General features: G+C 41.1%; 1 protein-coding gene across 6 annotated transcripts; it reads right to left on the reverse strand.

The window, feature by feature from the left end:
• Positions 1-539: 539 nt before the first annotated feature.
• On the reverse strand, positions 540-18840 carry dhodh (dihydroorotate dehydrogenase). Of its 6 annotated transcripts, XM_077588057.1 has the most exons (12): positions 18753-18840; positions 17914-17950; positions 17738-17830; positions 17472-17671; positions 15426-15508; positions 15056-15243; positions 13553-13666; positions 12890-13043; positions 12659-12818; positions 12377-12467; positions 5331-5411; positions 540-828 (listed from the first exon to the last, which is right to left on the reverse strand). In XM_077588057.1, exons 3-12 carry the CDS (start codon positions 17789-17791, stop codon positions 634-636), a joined length of 1320 nt encoding a protein of 439 aa, XP_077444183.1. In that variant the 5' UTR covers positions 17792-17830; positions 17914-17950; positions 18753-18840; the 3' UTR covers positions 540-633. The 6 variants fall into 6 exon arrangements, with proteins under 6 accessions (XP_077444183.1, XP_077444160.1, XP_077444184.1 ...); XM_077588034.1 differs by having other exon boundaries at positions 17738-17950; positions 18753-18839; XM_077588058.1 differs by having other exon boundaries at positions 697-828; positions 12387-12467; positions 17738-17950; positions 18753-18839.
• Positions 18841-19264: the final 424 nt, after the last annotated feature.

A 19264-nucleotide genomic window follows, 5' to 3' on the forward strand; every position in this document is an offset into this window, starting at 1 on the left:
TGGTTGGAAATGTAGGTGGGTGGTTGGAAAGGTAGGTAGGTGGATGATTGGAACGGTAGGTAGGTGGGTTGAAAGATAGGTAGGTGGGTGTGTGGTTTGAACGGTGGGTAGGTGGGTGGGTGGTCGGAAAGGTAGGTGGGTGGTAGGAAAGGTAGGTAGGTGGGTGGTTGGAAAGGTAGATGGGTAGGTAGCTGGGTGGTTGGAAAGGTAGGTCGGTGGGTGGTTGGAAAGGTAGATGGGTAGGTAGCTGGGTGATTGGAAAGGTAGGTAGGTGGGTGGTTGGAACGGTAGGTAGGTGGGCGGTTGGAACGGTAGGTAGGTGGGCGGTTGGAACGGTAGGTAGGTGGGCGGTTGGAACGGTAGGTAGGTGGGCGGTTGGAACGGTAGGTAGGTGGGTGGAAAGATTGGTAGGTGGGTGTGTGGAAAGGTAGGTAGATAGTTGTGTCTAGGTAGATAGGTGGGTGGTTGCAAAGGTAAGAAGGTGGGTGGGTAGGTCGGCAGGTGGGTACCTACGTGTGTGTGGGTGGGTAGGAATGTGGGTGGGTAGTTTGTCAGGTAAAATGGTAGAAAAAAAATGTACGTTTTTGTGAAATAATGAACCAATGATATAAGACCATGCAGTTATTAATTTCATTAAGTCAGTTTTTCCCTCAATATTTGACAAAGCTCGAAGGTTACAAACTGAGGGAGAAGAGGAGGAAGATGAGAAGGCTGCGGAGGTGGAACTTGACTGCTGGGAACTTGCTGTGTTATAAGAGTGCGTCCATGCAGAAGCTGAAAGACGTCCGCAGAGCACATCCAGCACTCGTTAGAGCGAGCCAGGATGGACTGAGGAGAGAGCGAGAGAATGGGGAATGCTTCTCTAAAGCAACATTTCCACTTCCTGCTTCACAGCAGTAGTTTCACTGATAATCAATCCAGGTTACACAGTCAAGCGTCTTTTGTTGGATTACGTTTCCTATTCAATCTCTGATCACAAGCTTCATAAGTGCATATCCCTCAAATGCAGGTAAGAAAGAAAGTCTTCATTTTTTGTTTCATGTATTTTTTTAAATGTATGATTTTTTCTTTAAAAAGTAATGTTAAATGGGCTTTCAAGTCATGTTACAAGGTCTTTGGGGAAATTATGTATTTGTCCATTCAGCCATTTAATGATGAATGAAGTACACAGTGGACTAAATCAAGTGTATCAAACTATTTTTATAGAATGAGAGCAAAAAAATGATAAATTTATTTGTCTAGCGACTTCTACAGTTTTCACAAAGCATTTCTGTCTAGTTAGAATGATCAATTGCTCCATTGGTCACAAATTTGACAGGTCTCTTCATTATATGGTATTTTGCACCTGCTTCTACCAACCTTTGACAGGAATTAGATCAAGGGCACTTCTCTTCAATTTGATCAATGTTGTCCTTCTGACATTGCTTTTTGGCTGTATTTGGACCATTGTCCTGTTTGAAGACCATAGCGCATTATTCCTTATAATGCTTTGTTAGTCTTCGATTTTCACTGCAGCCTGCACAGATTCGATTTAGCCTGTGACACATGGCGAAACAATAGAAGACGTTTCCAACAGGGGATAAAATTGTGTTCTTCACATGTGATATTATTAGCAAACATGGCCCTGCTTCGCAACCCTGACACACCAAATCTGTCAATCACAGTCAGTGAGTAGGAGACATCAGTCACATATACTAAATCGAATGTGCAACCAACATAAAAGTTCCAAGAAATACAATTCGTATAGCTATTTTAATTGGGTATTACATTTTAAAATTGCAGCTTGACTTTGCCCCAGCGCAAAAAGTCCATAAAAGGCATACATCAATGAGGGTGATATGGAAAAGGATGGGTGGTCAACATTAAGATGACAATATGTCGTTAAACACGCGACAGCAAAGGCTACTTTGAAATTTGCATCTCATTTTTTAAGTAGCAGCTTTTCCTGCTAATTTTCTCATGATAGACAACCCTTGATCATTTATTTTTGTTGCATTTGTTGGGAGCCGTTTTCCTTTTTGATGAAAAGTCACCAATTGGGAAGAAAGGTGTCAAATGTGAATGTGTCAAACTAGCATGTAGAAGCAATACGTCACATCTCATCTCATTTTCTGAACCGCTTCATCCTCATTAGGGTCACAGCTATCCCAGCTGACTTCGGGGGGGACAACCTGAATTGGTGGCCATCCAATCGCAGGGCACGGGGAGACTTAAAACCATTCACGCTCATACTCGTACATAGGGGCAATTTAGAGTGACCAATCCGCCTACCATGCATGTCTTTGGAATGTGGGAGGAAACCAGAGTACCCGGAGAAAACCCACACAGGCCCGGGGAGAACATGCAAACTCCACACAGTGAGGCCAAAGCGCTAACCACTCACGCCGTAGGATACGTCTCCAACCTTGTATTTTGGGGAATAGTCAATTTTAGTTTGGGTTGTAAAAAGTCTGACTATAGCATTAAATCACCATAACTAGTTATATTATTGCTTCCAAATTTGTCATTTACCAGGTTTGGACTACAGCAGTTGGACACATTTTTCCATTTTTCATTAATATTAAAAAATCAAGTCAATTTTTGAGAAGACTTTTAACATTGTCCAAGTATTTTGTGTCTGGCATATTTACACTTTCAACTATTAACAGGCAATTACAGGATTATGTTTTAGTATTAAACCATGCATTTCATTCCAAAACATATTCATCAAAAAAAGCAACAACAAAAAATGAGCTAAGTGAAGAAGTGATGTGTGGCAGCATGGGGAATAGACATCCCCCTTCCTTCCAAGGTCTGTTGTTAAGTCACACTATACACATATACCCACCGCAATAGGGAAAATTGAACTGTGTGAACGGAATTTCAATTGATCTAAACACAAGTGAATACTAGTATTAATAAAACTTGTACATGTGTGGGGGACTAGGAGGGTTTTGTGGGGTGTCAGCTGCTGATTTCCCTGCACTGGGGGTCTAGCCAAAGGGTGGACTTTAGCCTGTCGTCTTCACTAAAGGTAACCAGCCCCTTAATGAGTATGGCTATTATAAGGTTGGGGATTGGCTTTACTTTATTGCCATTTCAGTTTATGCAATTATACGTTTTGAGTTTGATTTTTTTTTAATAAAGGGACAATACATGTTAATGAACATATTCATGTTCAGCTTGAAGATAAAATCAATAAGACAATAGAGGATAAAAGACTACAAAGCAGCATAGAAATTATGAGACGTGAGGCATACTATATTGCGTCTTTCCATTGTGCACTGTTATGTAACATGTATAGAAGTGATAACATGTATAGAAGTGAAAACTCTCAGCCTTGACAGGGATCAATATGATAAATTTCAATTTAATTCTTTCTGCGGCACACTGTAGCTAAAAATCATTTTTAATTTACTGGCACTTTTATGCATCTCTTATCTCATCTCATTTTCTGAACCGCTTTCTCCTCATTAGGGTTGCAGGGGGTGCTAGAGCTTATCCCAGCTGACTCTGGGCCATAGGCGGGGGACACCCTGAATCGCACCCATACCCAGGGGCAATTTAGAGTGTCCAATCAGCCTACCATGCATGTTTTTGGAATGTTGGAGGAAACCGGAGTACCCGGAGGAAACCCACGCGCGCCACCGGGCCGCCCTTTTATGAATCTATGGAAAAAAATTCTTTTGATTTCATTCATATCAAGCACATTGGGTGTGAAAAAAGGCTCCCTTTCCACACTCAGGTTCACAGACTGTATAGGGCAGGGGTGACCAAGTCTGGTCCTCGAGAGCGTGTGCGGTCGATTGTTCGCCGGTCTTTTGGTCGCCGGTCTTTTGGTCGGGGTCTTTTGGTCGCCCCAACCGAGACAACGGGCGACCAAAAGACCGGCGACAAAACAAGGTAAAACAACACGGTCTACGCATCAATAAAAGCCAACAATGGCCATGAGCATTTTCACTGAGCCGACGTGTGAGTGTATAAGAGTTTGTATGTACATGTGTTGTCCCTTTAAGAAGCTACGTTAGTCAAGGTCTTAACAAGTTCTCCAACAAAAAACAATAAAAGTCTGGGAAATTTGGAGCTTTTCTTTAGCCTAATAATTACTAGGGCATTAAGTATGACTAAATAGTAATTCGCAGTTTGTATTTAGGGAATTTGAGCAACGATTTAAATGGTAATTATCACTTACCTTCCGGGCGACCAAAAGATCGGCGACCAAAAGACCGGCTAACAATCGACCGTGTACCCCTTGAGAGCCCCTATCCACTCTATTTTCTATATCTCCCTCCTCTACCACACCTGAATCCATATGATCCAACTCATCAGCAAGCTGTCCAGAAGCTTGTTAACGATCCCGATGACTTGATTCAGGTGTGTTGGTGCCGGGAGACATGGAAAACAGACTGGAAGGGGCTCTCGAGGACCGGCCTTGGCCACCCCTGATATAGAATGATGAAGTTTGTGACTTGAGAATAAACCACGTTTTTGTCAGGAGTCTGAATGTGTCCCTTCGATTTATCGTTTGTTTTGTTGTTTGTGTACCCCTTTCTGCTCTCCAGACCAGCAAATGTCATAAATGATTGAAGGACCTGTGCACATTGTTGTCAGGTCAGAGAGCAGAATTGTTTCGAATGCAATCTGACAGCACTGAGGTGCACGTGCTCCACTGTGGCGCATACCCAGCCCGCATTGATAATACTAATCTTTGGTCTCAGTGGGCCCTTCATGAAAATATTATAAAAGTAGGATAATAGATCTGCAGACAGAATTGTATACACAGGCACAAACAACATTTTGTGTTGATTATACTGCATTATACAGTGAGCTGTAATTCTGGTCAAGATGAATAGAGTCACTGATAAGAAGCACTCTGAAAACCACAAACTACCGAAAACTGTTACCACAATTCCCCAAAAATATCTTGAAATGTTTGCTGGATGGGCGACCCAGCGGGTTGAGTGGTTAGCACATCAGCCTCACAGCTCTGGGGTCCTGGTTTCAAAACCAGATCGGTCCACCTGTGTGGAGTTTGCATGTTCTCCCGGGAATGTGTGGGTTTTCTCTAGGTACTCTGGTTTCCTCCCACATTCCAAAAAACATGCATGGTAGGCGGATTGGGCACTCTAAATTGCACCTATGTACGAGTGTGAGCGTGAATGGTTTTCCGTCTCCTGCCCTGCGATTGGATGGCCAACGATACAGGGTGCTGTCCCCCCGCCTCTGACCCAGAGTCAGCTGGGATAGGCTCCAGCACCCCCCCCCCCACGACCATTGTGAGGATAAAGCGGTTCAGAAAATGAATGAATGAATAAAAGGATTGCGGGATGGTTTTATATTAGTCCACAGACCTTTAGCGGACGGGTCACCAACTCCGGTTCTGGAGAGTTCCGATCCAGTCTGTTTTCCATACCGCTCTTCCGCAAAAACACCTGAAACAAATACACAATTGGGATCGTTATCAGGCTTCCGGAGACTTTGCTGAAAAGTTTATCATCTGATTTAGGTGATCCATGACCGTAGATGGTGACCCCTTAACATTTTCATGTTGTTGATGACAAATTCATGTTTCCCCCCCAACAGGCTGTTCTCGGAATTCAGGACATGATCTCCCTATTGACCCTACCAGACAATAAACACCAATCAAGACCATGAGCGCTCTGCCGAACGAAAGCGATTCCAGCATCGATCCAGCGGTTCTGTTAGCGACCGCTGAGCCTGCGTTTAACCTGACTCCTCCAGATTACCGGGCGGAAGTTGTGTCGGAGCAGTCCATGGCACCTCTGTGCAGCGTCTGCTGCTGCGGCTTTCTCAATCGTACCTTTGCAGTCGTGTTCATGGTCAGCTTGGCTTTCGCGATTGTGGCCGGGAATGTCATCACTCTGATTGTATTCGTGCAGACGAGACAGTCGAGGACACCGCAAGGATACCTGAAAGGTAATAAACAAGGCCCTGTAGATCAGGGGTGTCGTAGTTTAGGTTTTTTTTGGAGAACAGGGAATTCTGCCTAAACGGACCGCCACGATGAATTGACTCAGTCTAAAAATGGATTATCAAAGTATTGTTATAGTCAATTCATCATTAAGATACATTGTTGACCTAAAAATAGAATATTTAAGCATTTTTAGCAAATATTTTCTCATATCTTTTTCATTTTGAGTTTTCAAGCAAAAATGAGTTTTGTTTTCTTTAATTTAAAAGTAGTATCTTTTGTTTGTTTTACTGGGTTCATTTTCATTTACATTTTTTGCACACAGAAGGAAAATGACAGTAACATATTTTTTAAATTAGTTGTCATTGATAAACAGTAAGTTTTATACAAATTTTTAGTATTTAAAAAAAATCACAAATTTGGTCTGATTTCGTGATCTTTCCTTTAGTACAGAAATGTTAATTTAGCAAGCCACACAAAATGTTCATGTTAAATGGTTGTAATGAACATCAACTGTCTCTGTTTACAGTGTCTCTGGCCATTGCTGACATGATGGTGGGCATACTCGTGGTCCCTTTCTCAGTTTACACCGAAGTCTCCTTGATGGTAACTTACTTGCCTCCCGTCTGGTATCAGGGGGGCGCGGCATCTCTAGTAAGTGGCCAGAGGAACCGCTGGCAGCCCTGCATGCTGATTGGACCGGTGTTTGCCGGCTGTACCTTCGTGTCCATCAGCACCATCTTCCTGATGACCGTGGAACGAAGTGTGGCAATCCTGTGGCCGCTCCACAAGGACGCTCTGGTGACGCGAAGGAGAACTCTGCTCCTCATCCTGCTCTCGTGGGCCGCCAGCTTTCTCCTGGCGCTCGCGCCCCTCGTGTTCAGCAGCAACTTCACTTTAGAGTACAACGAGTGCAGCCGCATGTGCAACTACTCCCCGGTGATGCTGGGCAACCGGCTCCCGCGTGACGCTAACATTCTGCTGCTATTCCCGGTGTTTGATTTCACTCTTCTCGGGGGGACATTAGCCATCAATATCATGTCTTTCACCAGCATCAAGCAGTACTCGAGAAGGCGCAAACTCCTCTCGGCGGGGAGTTTGAGCCAAGGAGAAGGGGGAAGTGACGGAGGAGGGGGGTCGTGCCCTCACAGACCCTCATTTTCAGACATCAAGGCCGCAAAGACCATCAGTATTTTAACGTTCGCGTTCACCGCGTCTTTCTCACCCATTGCAGTGTTTGTCCTGGGGAATGTGGTGGGGTACACCTGGTGCAATTTCTCTTTTGTTGCCTTTTGGATTCTAACGGCAAACAGCTGCTGCAACGTGATCATCTACAGTGTCAGGGATCACCGCTTTCGGAAGGGAGTGGCCCTGCTCTTTCAGCGAGATCACTGCCCCCCGCAGGAGGAGAAAACTTGAGGAACTTGTTGAGGGACCTTGACTGGATTGCTCTGGAATATTTCAAACGGGGAATTTAGTCATGGCAACCAGTGTAGTTGATATTTTGGTTGACTGGGTTTGTTTCTGGGTCTCTGAAATTTTTCAACGGGAAGTTTTAATTACCTTATCCAATTTAAGGTAGGAAATTCTTGCAAGGCCACAGCAAGAATATTTACCAAATGGGGTCTTTGTATACTCCATTGAAAGGAAATGATTAGGTACATTCCCTCACAATCGTAATTCAATAGGAATGGACTGCTTCTTGGCAACCATGAGCCCAGGTTTGACTAGCACAAACAAAAGTTTTGTTATCCATTTCGTAGACGTCGAAGAAATGATTTACCGTATTTTCCCTTCAAATTTAAAAGGAGTATTCAGCTCAACATTTGAAGGTTACGTCTTGATTCTCTAAGTTCTGTTGGGAAAGAATTTGATGGCCAGGTATCACACACACACTCACACAGACAAAACCTACCACTTGTTCCCACAAGGAAATCTACTTTCAAAACATCTGCCCTAAGAAAGATAAAGTTTTTGGCTTGAAAATTAGGTAGAAGGCCCAGTCATACATACTGTAATATTGTAAAACTGTACTGTAAATGCTCAGACCTCATGCAGCATAGAGTATTAAATCTATTTTTTTCTATCCTGTTTTCTAAGTGATGTTTAGCATTGTAAAACTGGATAAGTAAAAAACAATATGTTTTCATTCCACGGCATCTTATTTTTTTCCACCATGGTTGGACTTGTAAAAGTCACCAGGGTCACAATTTTGTATTAAAAGCCATAATAAGGATAAAAAAATAAAAAATAGCTTTCTAAGAAATAGTAGGGCTCCAACAGGTCGCAGGGTACAGAACAATAGTCATGATGATTACCTTTTGTTGGAAAGACGGCAAGCAATTTTCTATTTAATTCTCGGTCGCAATGTGAAAAAGTACCTAATTCAAGAACTACAACATTGTAGTTATCATTCGGCATGTAATAATGTCTGTGATTACAATGCATGAATGAAAATATACAGCATCCATATTCGTTATTGTACAGAATTTTGATGGAAATAAATGTTTGGTGTATTTGGATGTTATATTTGTGACCTTTTTAGCACTCTAGCTGGTAAGACTGAAAAATATTATCTATAAATTATGTGAATAAGAGTGAATGTTGTTATGAACATCCTCTCTCAGGAAAAAAGACAAAACTGTTTGAGTTGAATATTGGAGTATAACAGACAATGTAAACCAGGTTCAATTGCAGTACACTGCCCAGTTTATAATAAAATACTTTAAAAGTTGAAGTTGAACAGATCAAATTAATTCACATTTGTACAAATTCTATTTTAAATATTGTTCATACGTGGGAATTCATTGTTCATCTTTTAATACCTACGCCCCTAATTAGATCGGAAAAACAAATTGACATTTGAGTGTTGATGTTATTGAAATTTGACACTTGACAGTGATTATATTTGGCATGTGGAGAAATGGCCTTATACAGGGTGTCCATAAAGTCTCTTTACTATTTCAAAAATGTATTAAAAATGCAATTGCTTAGATTTTTTATTCAGATTTGTTCTATTGTATTCCGTGTTTATTAAAGTTTTTATCACACTGAATTTGTGTTTCAGGGATTCTTTTTGTGAAAGAGGTGATGTTGAATGAACCTCTACAAAATTGGCTACCCTTCAAGAGAAGGCACAATCTGTCTCACGGTTTATTGAAACAAAATCGGATAGGCAGACTCAACAAAACTACAGAACTAAGTATGGAAGAGTTCCACATCATCTCCGTCAATTTGTGCATGGCAGAAGAAATTTATGGAGACTAGGACAGTGTTAAATAAAGGAAGATTGATGGTCTTGGTCGCCCACTCCTTCCTTTATCTAACAGTCACGGTCTCCATAAATTTCTTGTGCCATGCACAAATTGACGGATGTGATGTGGAACTCTTCCATACTTATTTCTGTAGTTTCGCTGAGTCTGCCTTATCCGATTTTGTTTCAATAAACCATGAGACACATTGCGCCTTGTCTTGAGACGTAGCCATGTTGTAGGGGTTCATTCAACATCACCTCTTTCACAAATAGAATCCCTGAAACACACAAATGCATTATGATAAAAAAAATAATAAACATTAAATATAATAGAACAAATCTGAAAAAAATATATCCAACCAATTGCACTTTAAATAAGTTTTAAGTGGTAATTTTTAAGTTGTAAAGAGACTTTATAAACACCCTGTATTTTATTCACAGAAATTAAGGCTGACATGTAGAGATTTATTTTTAAATTTGTGCAAATATGACAAGATTCTCCTGTTCATGCACCAAGTCCCCTTTCCCCCAATATACTATTACTATACAATAAATTTACTGTAGTTCCTATAATAGTGGGATCCCAGTTTGTCAAAAAAAATCCTCCAACAACCTGCTCCATTTTCCTGCTTAAAAGCTTTGTGCGAAAGCTTTTTAGCTGGAAAAATTGACTAGGGGTTAAAGAAAAAAAACAGAATGTCTGGCTCTTTTTCTTTTTTATCATGACTAAAATGCTGGACCTATTGAATATGGGAAAAAAAAGTGGGAGTACGCACATAGGGTCAAATCAACAAGGAATCCCTACATTTTAAGATCAATCCACATAAAGCTTGCATCTGTCATGTTAGTAAGTAACAAAAGGGGAGTAAATTGACTTAAAATAATTTTTCACAAATTGCACCTATGCATAATAATTTTCCCCATACTTAGTCAACCTAATTTTGCTTAGTGTGGCAAGTGACCCTGACCTTGTCATTTGTCTTCTATTTTGAGGGAGATGCTGTGTTACCTAACATGCACAGAATGACATGTGAGTAGTAATGAGGGGTGAGAAAAGTGTACACTGTGACCCATCAATGACCCCCACTTGTGAGCACGCCTGACTAATATGTGATGTCCACAAGGAAAACAGTGTCGGTGGGACTTGAATATCTTTGGTGTTTTATTTCATGTGTATTACCGGCTTTTAAAATTGAATTGAATGATTTTATTGTCATTATAAAAGTAGAATGAGATTTAAAGCTTCACCATAAAGTGCACAAATAATAGTCAATAAATAATAATGAATAATAGATAAGTAATAAAAGAATAAGTACAGTCCTTTTGTGCTTCACATTGTAAATGAACTGAAGTCCTGTGTTTTTAGTAAAGGTTTGGGAAATTAATATTATCGGCAGCATTCTGTTTGACTGGTCTGGCTTTGCTAATTCCGTTTACTCTGCCTTCGTTAAACCCTACAAAATATGGCATGGTATCTTAATTAGAAGACTCTAAATTGCAAATGTTGCTTTTATGTGGTCTAGTGGGGACAAGCACAGTGCCCAGCCAAGCTTCTCCTCAAAGCCAGCTGTGAAGAATTTAATTTGACCCATCACCATATTGAGGGCAAGCTGTAAAAATTTTTGGGGAAAGGAAGCAAAAAAAAACATAGACCTTCAGAACTGTGAAATTCTAACTATTAAAAATCTTAAGCACAATATGCTTTTGTATTCAGTGAGAAGGAATAGGTTTTTTCCATTAAATTGAAGCGCTAACGTTGGATGACCTTCACCAGGACCAAGAGGATTTTTGAGTGCAACAATCATCGCAGGTGTCAAAAATACTGCTTTTCAAAGTGAAAGTGGTGAAGGAAAACGCTGCAAAAACTCTCTCCTCTCTTTGAGAGTGTTGCATCATAGGGTTCATAAAGTCAGAACATACACTAAAGTAACAATAGTAAAATGGAGAACAACAGTGTAGCTAGACATTTCTTAATATAGAAGAGTTTTTCAGATAACTATAGCTTAAAACAAAAACATAACAGGTTGTCGGTGGACAGAGAGAGAGAAAAAAAAAACATAAGTCGCAGGTTTGGCCAAACTATATATTAAAAAAAATAGCGACTTATAGTTCGGAAAATTAGGGACTGACTCCAGAAGGCAACACAAAGCCTGTGGATAAGAGGTCATAGCCTCAGCAAGGTTACATATTTTTGTCTGCCGTGTGTCCTCTCATTGCAACGTACTGTTGCATTTTTAATTGTCTCTCCAAGCACTTAGGGCAAGAGACGTGTCACAACCAATAAAATGTAGTGACCACCTGTGGCTGAGCGCTGTTTTTGGCTCAAGTGAGGGCAAAGGCACAGATGGCTGGAGGGGGGGTTGAGACAGTCAGGGGGCCGTGCTGATGCTAAAATTACGAAACGCACCAAGTATTATGGGCAATTTTGCACTCATCTTTTGACAATGAATACAAAGGCAATGTTAATAGGTACCGATGTGATTCATATACTGGTTATCAGTTATAAACATGATTTCAAATAAAATCATTTACTTAGTAATATTTTAGGGTGGCCCGGTGAGCCAGTGGTTAACAAGTCAGACTCAAAGTTTAGGGGTCGAGGGTTTGATCCCAGGTCGGCGCTCACACTGTGGAGCTTGCATGTTATTACCGGGCTTGCATGGGTTTGCTTCGGGTATTCTGGTTTCCTACCGCATCCCAAAAACATCCATGGTAGTGCTGGTTGAACACTCTAAATTGCCCTCAGGCATGAGTGGGTTGTCTGGTTTAGTTGGCTACCAAATCAGGGTGTAAAAACACTCCAAAACTTAAGTACACTCAAAAGGTGAAATACTATTTGTTACTTTGTAACCCTGGTTTTCTACCAAAGATTTAAAAAAAACTAACTAACAACAACAAAAATAAAAATACACACACGTGTGTGAAAGTGACTCAATGTGTCAAGACTTTGATGGATGGGCTTTATTGCACTTATTAGCCAAAGTCTCATTGGATTGGCTTCATCAAGGGTATACAACTTGTGTTCTGTATGGATGTCTACAAGGCACCAGACCGGGGCAGGCAGAATGTCCCATGTGTACCATATATTATGTGAAGAAAAATATACACTCAAGCATTATGCTAACAGCTGTTACACTGTAACCAAAAAATAATTTCTGTCCATTTGGAGGATTTACTGCTGCAGATGTGATCAAGATAGAGTATCAGCTTGCATTTACAAACCGGCTTTGTTTGTGACTGGAGACATCCAATCCCCTGTGGTCTGCGCCGACGGCCTCAGAAACGCTGCTAAATCCTTGTTCTCTGCAGATGAGATCCAGTATGAGAGCAATGTAATAATAAAGATGTTCCTATATTTTTGTTTGCCTAAATGAGTATGCCTTTTCTCTTTTGATCCAAGACAAATGGAAGAATGTTAACCTGTATTTCTGTCAAAGTTGGTAACCAGTTAATGCGAGCATTTAGCGTAAAGCAGAAAAGGGAAAAGCACTCACTTCAGAAGCTGTTCCAATTCCCGTTTTATCTTGTTGACTACGGGCGGGCCTTGGTAGGCCAAAGCTGTGTAAAGCTGAACTAATGATGCACCAGCCCGGATTTTATCCATGGCGTCTTTTCCGCTGGCTACGCCGCCAATTCCAACGATTGTCACTTTGCCTAGGACAACACGATCACACCCAGATGGGCTGTCATTTGCTAGGGATCACCGACGGGGCAGGGGTACGTACCTTTAGTCAGGCTGTACATTTCTCTGACCGTGTTTGTAGACATGTCTTTTAGAGGCTGCCCACTCAGGCCACCGGACTCACACTTGTGAGAATCTTGGAGTATGTCTGGTCGCGACACAGTGGTGTTGGACACCATTAGGCCATCCACTCCAAGCTGGAAACACAATAGTCAAGTGTGAGACTGTCTGTGGATGTAATACACAACTTCTCCCTTTACCTGCCCTCCCAAAAAAAGAGTGCGGTAAAAATATATGACCTTCCTCAGGCTTCTTCCATTAAGGTTTGTCTTCCCTCTGCTCCGCTGAGCACAAGAACATGGCTGTGTACTTAGTAAACAGACCTCCAGAAGTCCAGAAGTAGTGCTGAGGTCACAGTGTATAGGTCAATTTTTATATAACCTGTTGACAATGTTAGCTTTTGTGACTGTGGATTATTGTTTAGTCAACTGTTGCACTTTTGGCACAGTAGAGCAAGAAAAGACCATCATGGACTCTTTTTGATTTTGCAGTGCCAGTTGGAAAGAGTTGAATCAAAAGCATCGATTCTTCTTTATGCAGGTTAAATTGGCATCTGACAATGCTCGGTGATAGTCAGGAGAATTCGATGAATAAAACAAGCTACAAGAATATCCTAATACCATTAGATTGAAATGAAACTTCTGACCTCAGTAACGACATCGGCAATGTCCCGTTTGTCCTGTGCAGAGAGGTCAGGTGCGATCTTGACCAGGATTGGGGTTTTATGTCCTCCAGCCGTCCCATCCCGCTCCTTTAACACCTGCCAATTATTGAGAGCATAAGAATCGCCGGACGAGAAGTGACATCAACAAATTATACCTGATTAAAACGGCGTTTGACTCACTCAACAGCCATTGAAAACAAAATAAAAGTGGTATATTTTCCAGATTATAAATTCCATTTTTTCAACGTTTGGCTAGGCCGGCAACTAATACTGAAGTGCAAATTATGCATGCTTTTTATTCTATCTGTCCACACGCAGCCTGTTATGTTGTTTTGTTTTAAGGGCATAGTTATCTGAAAAATGGTTATATTAAGAGAGGCTGTTGGCCTCCATTTTACTATTGTTGCATCAACCTCCCAAAAAATGTACCTTATATATTTATATTCAATCATTCATTTTCTGAAACACTCATTCTCATAAGGGTCGCGGGGGGTGCCAGAGCCTGAGGCCTAGCTGACTTCGAGCACTAGGAGATGGACAACCATTCACGCTTACACTCATACCTAGATGCAATTTAGGGTGTTAAACCAGCCTACCTTCCATGTTTTTGGAATGTGGGAGGAAACCGGAGTACCCGGAGAAACCCTTCCAAGCCCGGGGAGAACATGCAAACTCCACAGAGCGAGGACTCACCTGGAATCAAACCCATGATCCCATATACAGTCGTACCTCTACTTACAAAATTAATTGGTTCCAAGACTTTTTTCGTAATTTGAAAATTTTGTAAGTATAGGTGTACTTTATATGTAAATTCTCTAATTTGTTCCACGGTCCTCACACAACTACCAACTAAACCCTTTAAAATTGGTCAAAGTGTTCCAATTTTGCATGAAAGACGTGATGAAACACACAAAAATGAGAAAAAAATATAAGAAAATTATTTATTATCTGGGATCGGCTGGCCACCGATTCAGGGTGTCCCCCGGGCGGGGCGTTGTTTTTTTTAGTGTTTATTTTTCAGTTAGTGCAGATGGGGGGGCTTCTCGCTAATACGAGAGGAGTATACTTCTCATTGGCAAGTGGTCGTGCGTTATCCTATTGTGAGGACATTTGTGTGCATCATTTTCAGAATATTTTGAAGTGAAGACAAAAGCAAAGAACCCTCGATAGGTTGCAGCTGAAAGTCAGGGTGGAGGCGGGGCAAATAGAGCCAAGAGAAGAAAGGTGTAAAAATTTAAAACAAAATTAGAATTCAGTTTAGTGCAAGGTTAGAATATGAGGGTGTCTGTATCGTAATCCAAGTTCATTTAAATTTGATTATGTTATGTTACAAGCGGGTTGGAGTGCAAAAAATCTCTCTCTCCCCCTCACATTAAGCTTGTATCTCAAGGTACCACTGTATATGTATCTCTCCTCGTCATTGTGGCTTGTTTGGCTGGTTCGATTTAAAGTATGGAAAATAAGATGATCGAGTTATCAACTTACTGTATGTAGGAGTCGACGGAGCTCAGCTTTGCCTTGTAGGTCACGAAGACCCGGCGTATTGGGACTGCTGACATTGACCACAAGGTAATCAGCTAGCGGACCAAGCACTCTCATTCCCTCCAAGTAATCTGCCTGGGCATCGTGGGACTGCTTGTTCTTCCCCAAGTTGATGCCCAGGGGACATCCGGCTAGAAAGGAAGAAAACAACAATTTGCATGATCACATGTGACTCCATCAGGTCACGTGCTCTTAATGAGCCCAAATAAGAAGTCTGTGCTATGTGGACACAATAAAATATTCAGAGACTCGAAAGTCAAGAAAATTTAATATGAAAATGCAAAAAAGGGGCTAAAACAAAAGAATGGCAAACCTTGTGTCTGCTCGTGCTGAGCTGCCTCCCGGGCCTTTAACCTGTGCTGTGCTTCTAGCACCCCACAACTGTTGAAACCATACCTGGACAGAGAAAGAAACAATTCTCACTACTAAATCATTGCAATACCACATTATACAGAGGAAGTCTCCCCAATTTAGTCACTTCTAACATGAAAATGCAGCAAAAAGCATATCGGCGTCTGTTAAACTGCAAAGTTGGTTGTTGCGAGTCTTCGGGTTTATCTCCATGACGAAGATATACAGTACCACATATGTGAGGAAGGAAGTACTTAATCTCGCAAAAGGAACACACTAAAATAATTCAAATGCAAACAAAAAAGGAGAAAAAAAAATCCAAGACGGCACCGTCACGCGGAAGCCAGTGGCAGTAGCTCTGTCCACTCTTATTAGTTTTTCGTGTTTTACAGCCCTTTTCTTTTTTTTTAAATTACATTTTAATATTTCTTAATACATTTCTTTATACTTTACTTTGTACTTTATACTTTAATGTTTTACAACTTTCTTTGTTCTGTTAGGCTGGATTCTTTCTGCCACTTCTTTTTTGGAACCATCAGCCATGCCTACGATGTCATACACATGGGACTAGCTGTTACAATACGCAGCAGAAGGAGCAACACCTCAATCCTGCTGGAAATTCAGAGCTGGACAAAAGTGCCGGGAGAAGAAGCAACGCTTCTGACCAACCATTCCATCATGGGATAAGTTGGAAGAGCTGTCGGCGCTTACCAGGCCGGAAGCGGAGTCGAGGGGTTCTACTCTGCTGCTGTTGTTGTTGTCTTCAGCTTCAGACTACTGAGGAACTGTGCGGATAAGCTTGGAAGAGTGACTGCATATTCTCTACCTCGGTCACAGTCTGCAGAAGTTCCCCATCTTGTGGAAGACTTCCTGTGTGTGGTTCCAGTTTTTGTCCAACTTTACAACGTCTTTTTGAGTCTGTATCCGTTTTAGCTACCGCAACCAAGATGGCCCCGTTCAAGTGGCAGCCGGCGGCGGTAGCTCCGTCCACTCCTGCTCGTTTTGTGTCTTTGCTGCTTTTCTGTCTTAATGATTTGATTTGGTGATTCTTAATGTTCCCATTTACTTTGATTTGCTTTGTACTTTTGCTTTGTTGTTCTGTCTAATCACCCTCTGCTACTGTCACAATGAAATTTCTCGAATACGGGATGAATAAAGTTATCCAATCCAATCCATTTCCATTCAATCATTGTCAAATCCACCATCAAAGGCGGGGGCTCATTTGGAGTTCAAAGTGAATGTGAACGTGATCGTATGGGCCTCAAACCACTAGAAACACATCCTCTTTGTATACACACACACACAGAGATACTTATACATTAAAGTCCCACTGTCAACATATTTGCCATGGTGACAGATGATTCCAATTTAATTCGGTAAAACCAATTCATTTCCCCTAAACGTTTAAAAAGTATAAAACAAATTTGACAATATAGGGCAGGGGTAGGGAGCTTATGGCTCGGGAGCCATATGTGGCTCTTTCCATGGGTGCATATGGCTCTCCACTAACCTGCGAGGTAAAATATGGAAATCACTGGTGAGAGAGCTGAATCCCGAATGCACTAATAGGAGCGTCACTGTGGCGTTGACACTACCTCTACCAAAACTCTAATCAGAATTTTGTTTTTTATTACCCTTCTGCATGCATGATATAATTGATACTGATTTATTAGCAAAAGCATAACAATGTTGTCAAAAGAATTCAGACTTTTTGTACTTTAAAAGTGGTGAGATGACAAAAACAAATCACACATTTTCATGTATTTTTACTTTTCAATTCTGAGAATGTCTCTCAAGAAATAATACTAGAAAATATGAATTGTTTATGGCTGTCTGTCAAAAAGGTTTCCGACCCATGATATAGGGTGACTTAATTGGTGCAGCAAAACATTGAAAATGGTCAATGAGTCTACGTGTGCCAGTCTCTTTCAGTTTAAATGGTCGTAACGTGAATCTTATCATGAATATTGATGCACCAAGAAATGATGTTCTTTAGTGACAAAGGTACCTGTTAATGATGGCGTGGTCTGCCCCCAGTCGGAAAACACGTGGCTTGGGATTGCCTTCTTGCGGTTGGGGAGTGATGGTTCCGACTTCCACGAAGCCAAAGCCTATCTTGTACAAACCGTCCACCGCTTCCCCGTGCTTGTCGAAGCCCGCCGCGATCCCGATGGGGTTTTTGAACTTTAGACCCAGAACGTTAACGCCCTGATAAGAACAGAAGAGTGTTTTGGGACATTGTCTTCTTGTGAGGTGGTAAGATGATGCACTCACCAGTGACTCGGGGTCCTTATAGCGATTGAGCGGAACCAAACCCAGACTCATCATTTTGACCGCTAGAACGTGTGCCGTCTCTGCCGCCACGACCTTTTGGAGTAGGGGCATCAGATGGTGGGCATAGAAATTCTCATCTCCCACCAGTGTGAGGTAGGAGGCGAAGAGGAGGCTACCTGAGCCAATTATCTTTGCCGCCTCTTTCAGTTGCTTCTGTTCAAAAACAGGAGAAAAGATATCAGGGCTGTAGATCAGGGGTCGGGAACCTTTTTGACGGAAAGAGCCATAAACTATTCATATTTTCACATATTATTCCTTGAGAGCCATACTCAGAATTTAAAAGTATAAATGTATGAAAATGTGTGCATTTTTTAGTCATTTCACCATTTTTAAAGTAATAAAAAGTCTCAGAATTATTTTGACCAAATTTTTACGCTGTTGCTAATCAATGAGTATGTTTGCAGAAGACTGTAATGAAAAAAATGATTTAAAAAGGTGCTAGACGTGATGCTCCTATTGATGTGCATGGGTTTTCTCCAGGTACTCCGATTTCCTCCCACATTCCAAAAACATGAATGGGAGACTGGTTGTCTGTCTCTTCGTGACCTGCGATTGGCTGGCCACCGATTCAGGGTGTCCCCGAAGACAGCTGGGTTAAGCTCCAGCACCCCCCGCGACCCAAGTGACGATGAAGTGATTCAGAATGTGAATGAATGGATATTCTGATCATTGTCGTTTAACTCAATTGCATTTTTCCTTCAATCACATAATCTGAATTGAATTGTAGCATTTAATTATTAAGGCTTGAAAAAAAAATCTTCACTCACTCATTTGAAATGGAATGTGTACTTTCTGAATGACCATAAAACCAAGAACACATGAATTTTAACCACGGAGAACGACCTCATGATCGTCGGATGAAGTCTTACAAATGCTGCTGTATTTCAAGTTTGGCAAATATGGGAGCCTCTCAGTGAATTGAAAAAAATATGATGAAAGATGCTTAGTAGTTTACCTTCAAAACTGTCGCCATGTGTCACCAATCAGACTGTCCTTCGGAACACACGTGAATTTTGTCCAACTGTAATTGCCGTAGTTTGTGTTTCGTAATGGGCGACGGATTGCGCATGCGCCACACTTTAATGTATCTATAGTCTTTGGCTTTTTTAAATTTGATTTTATATTTTAAAATAAACTTGTATTATTTTTACCATGTAATTGAGCCAACCTGTCAAAAATCTCCACATATGATTTTTCATTGGGACTTTTTAGTGCACTAGCACCACCAACTGGAGTTCTGAAGAGGAGCCATGCGTGCGCGTGGACATGGCTTGTGAAAATGAAGAAAATATAGTTTTAAAACCCCAGTTGCAGAATGCTATTTCTGAACAATATATTTACAATATGAAATGATTTTTAAGCTTTAAAAAAGACCATTATTTCATTGAAAAATAAGTAAAAAAGTAAATGGATATAGAATAGATCATAAATATTGTTTGACCAGTTAGAATCGTATTTAAATCAACA

This window comes from Stigmatopora argus, chromosome 2 (assembly GCF_051989625.1).
Source record: "Stigmatopora argus isolate UIUO_Sarg chromosome 2, RoL_Sarg_1.0, whole genome shotgun sequence".
Taxonomy (NCBI): domain Eukaryota; kingdom Metazoa; phylum Chordata; class Actinopteri; order Syngnathiformes; family Syngnathidae; genus Stigmatopora; species Stigmatopora argus.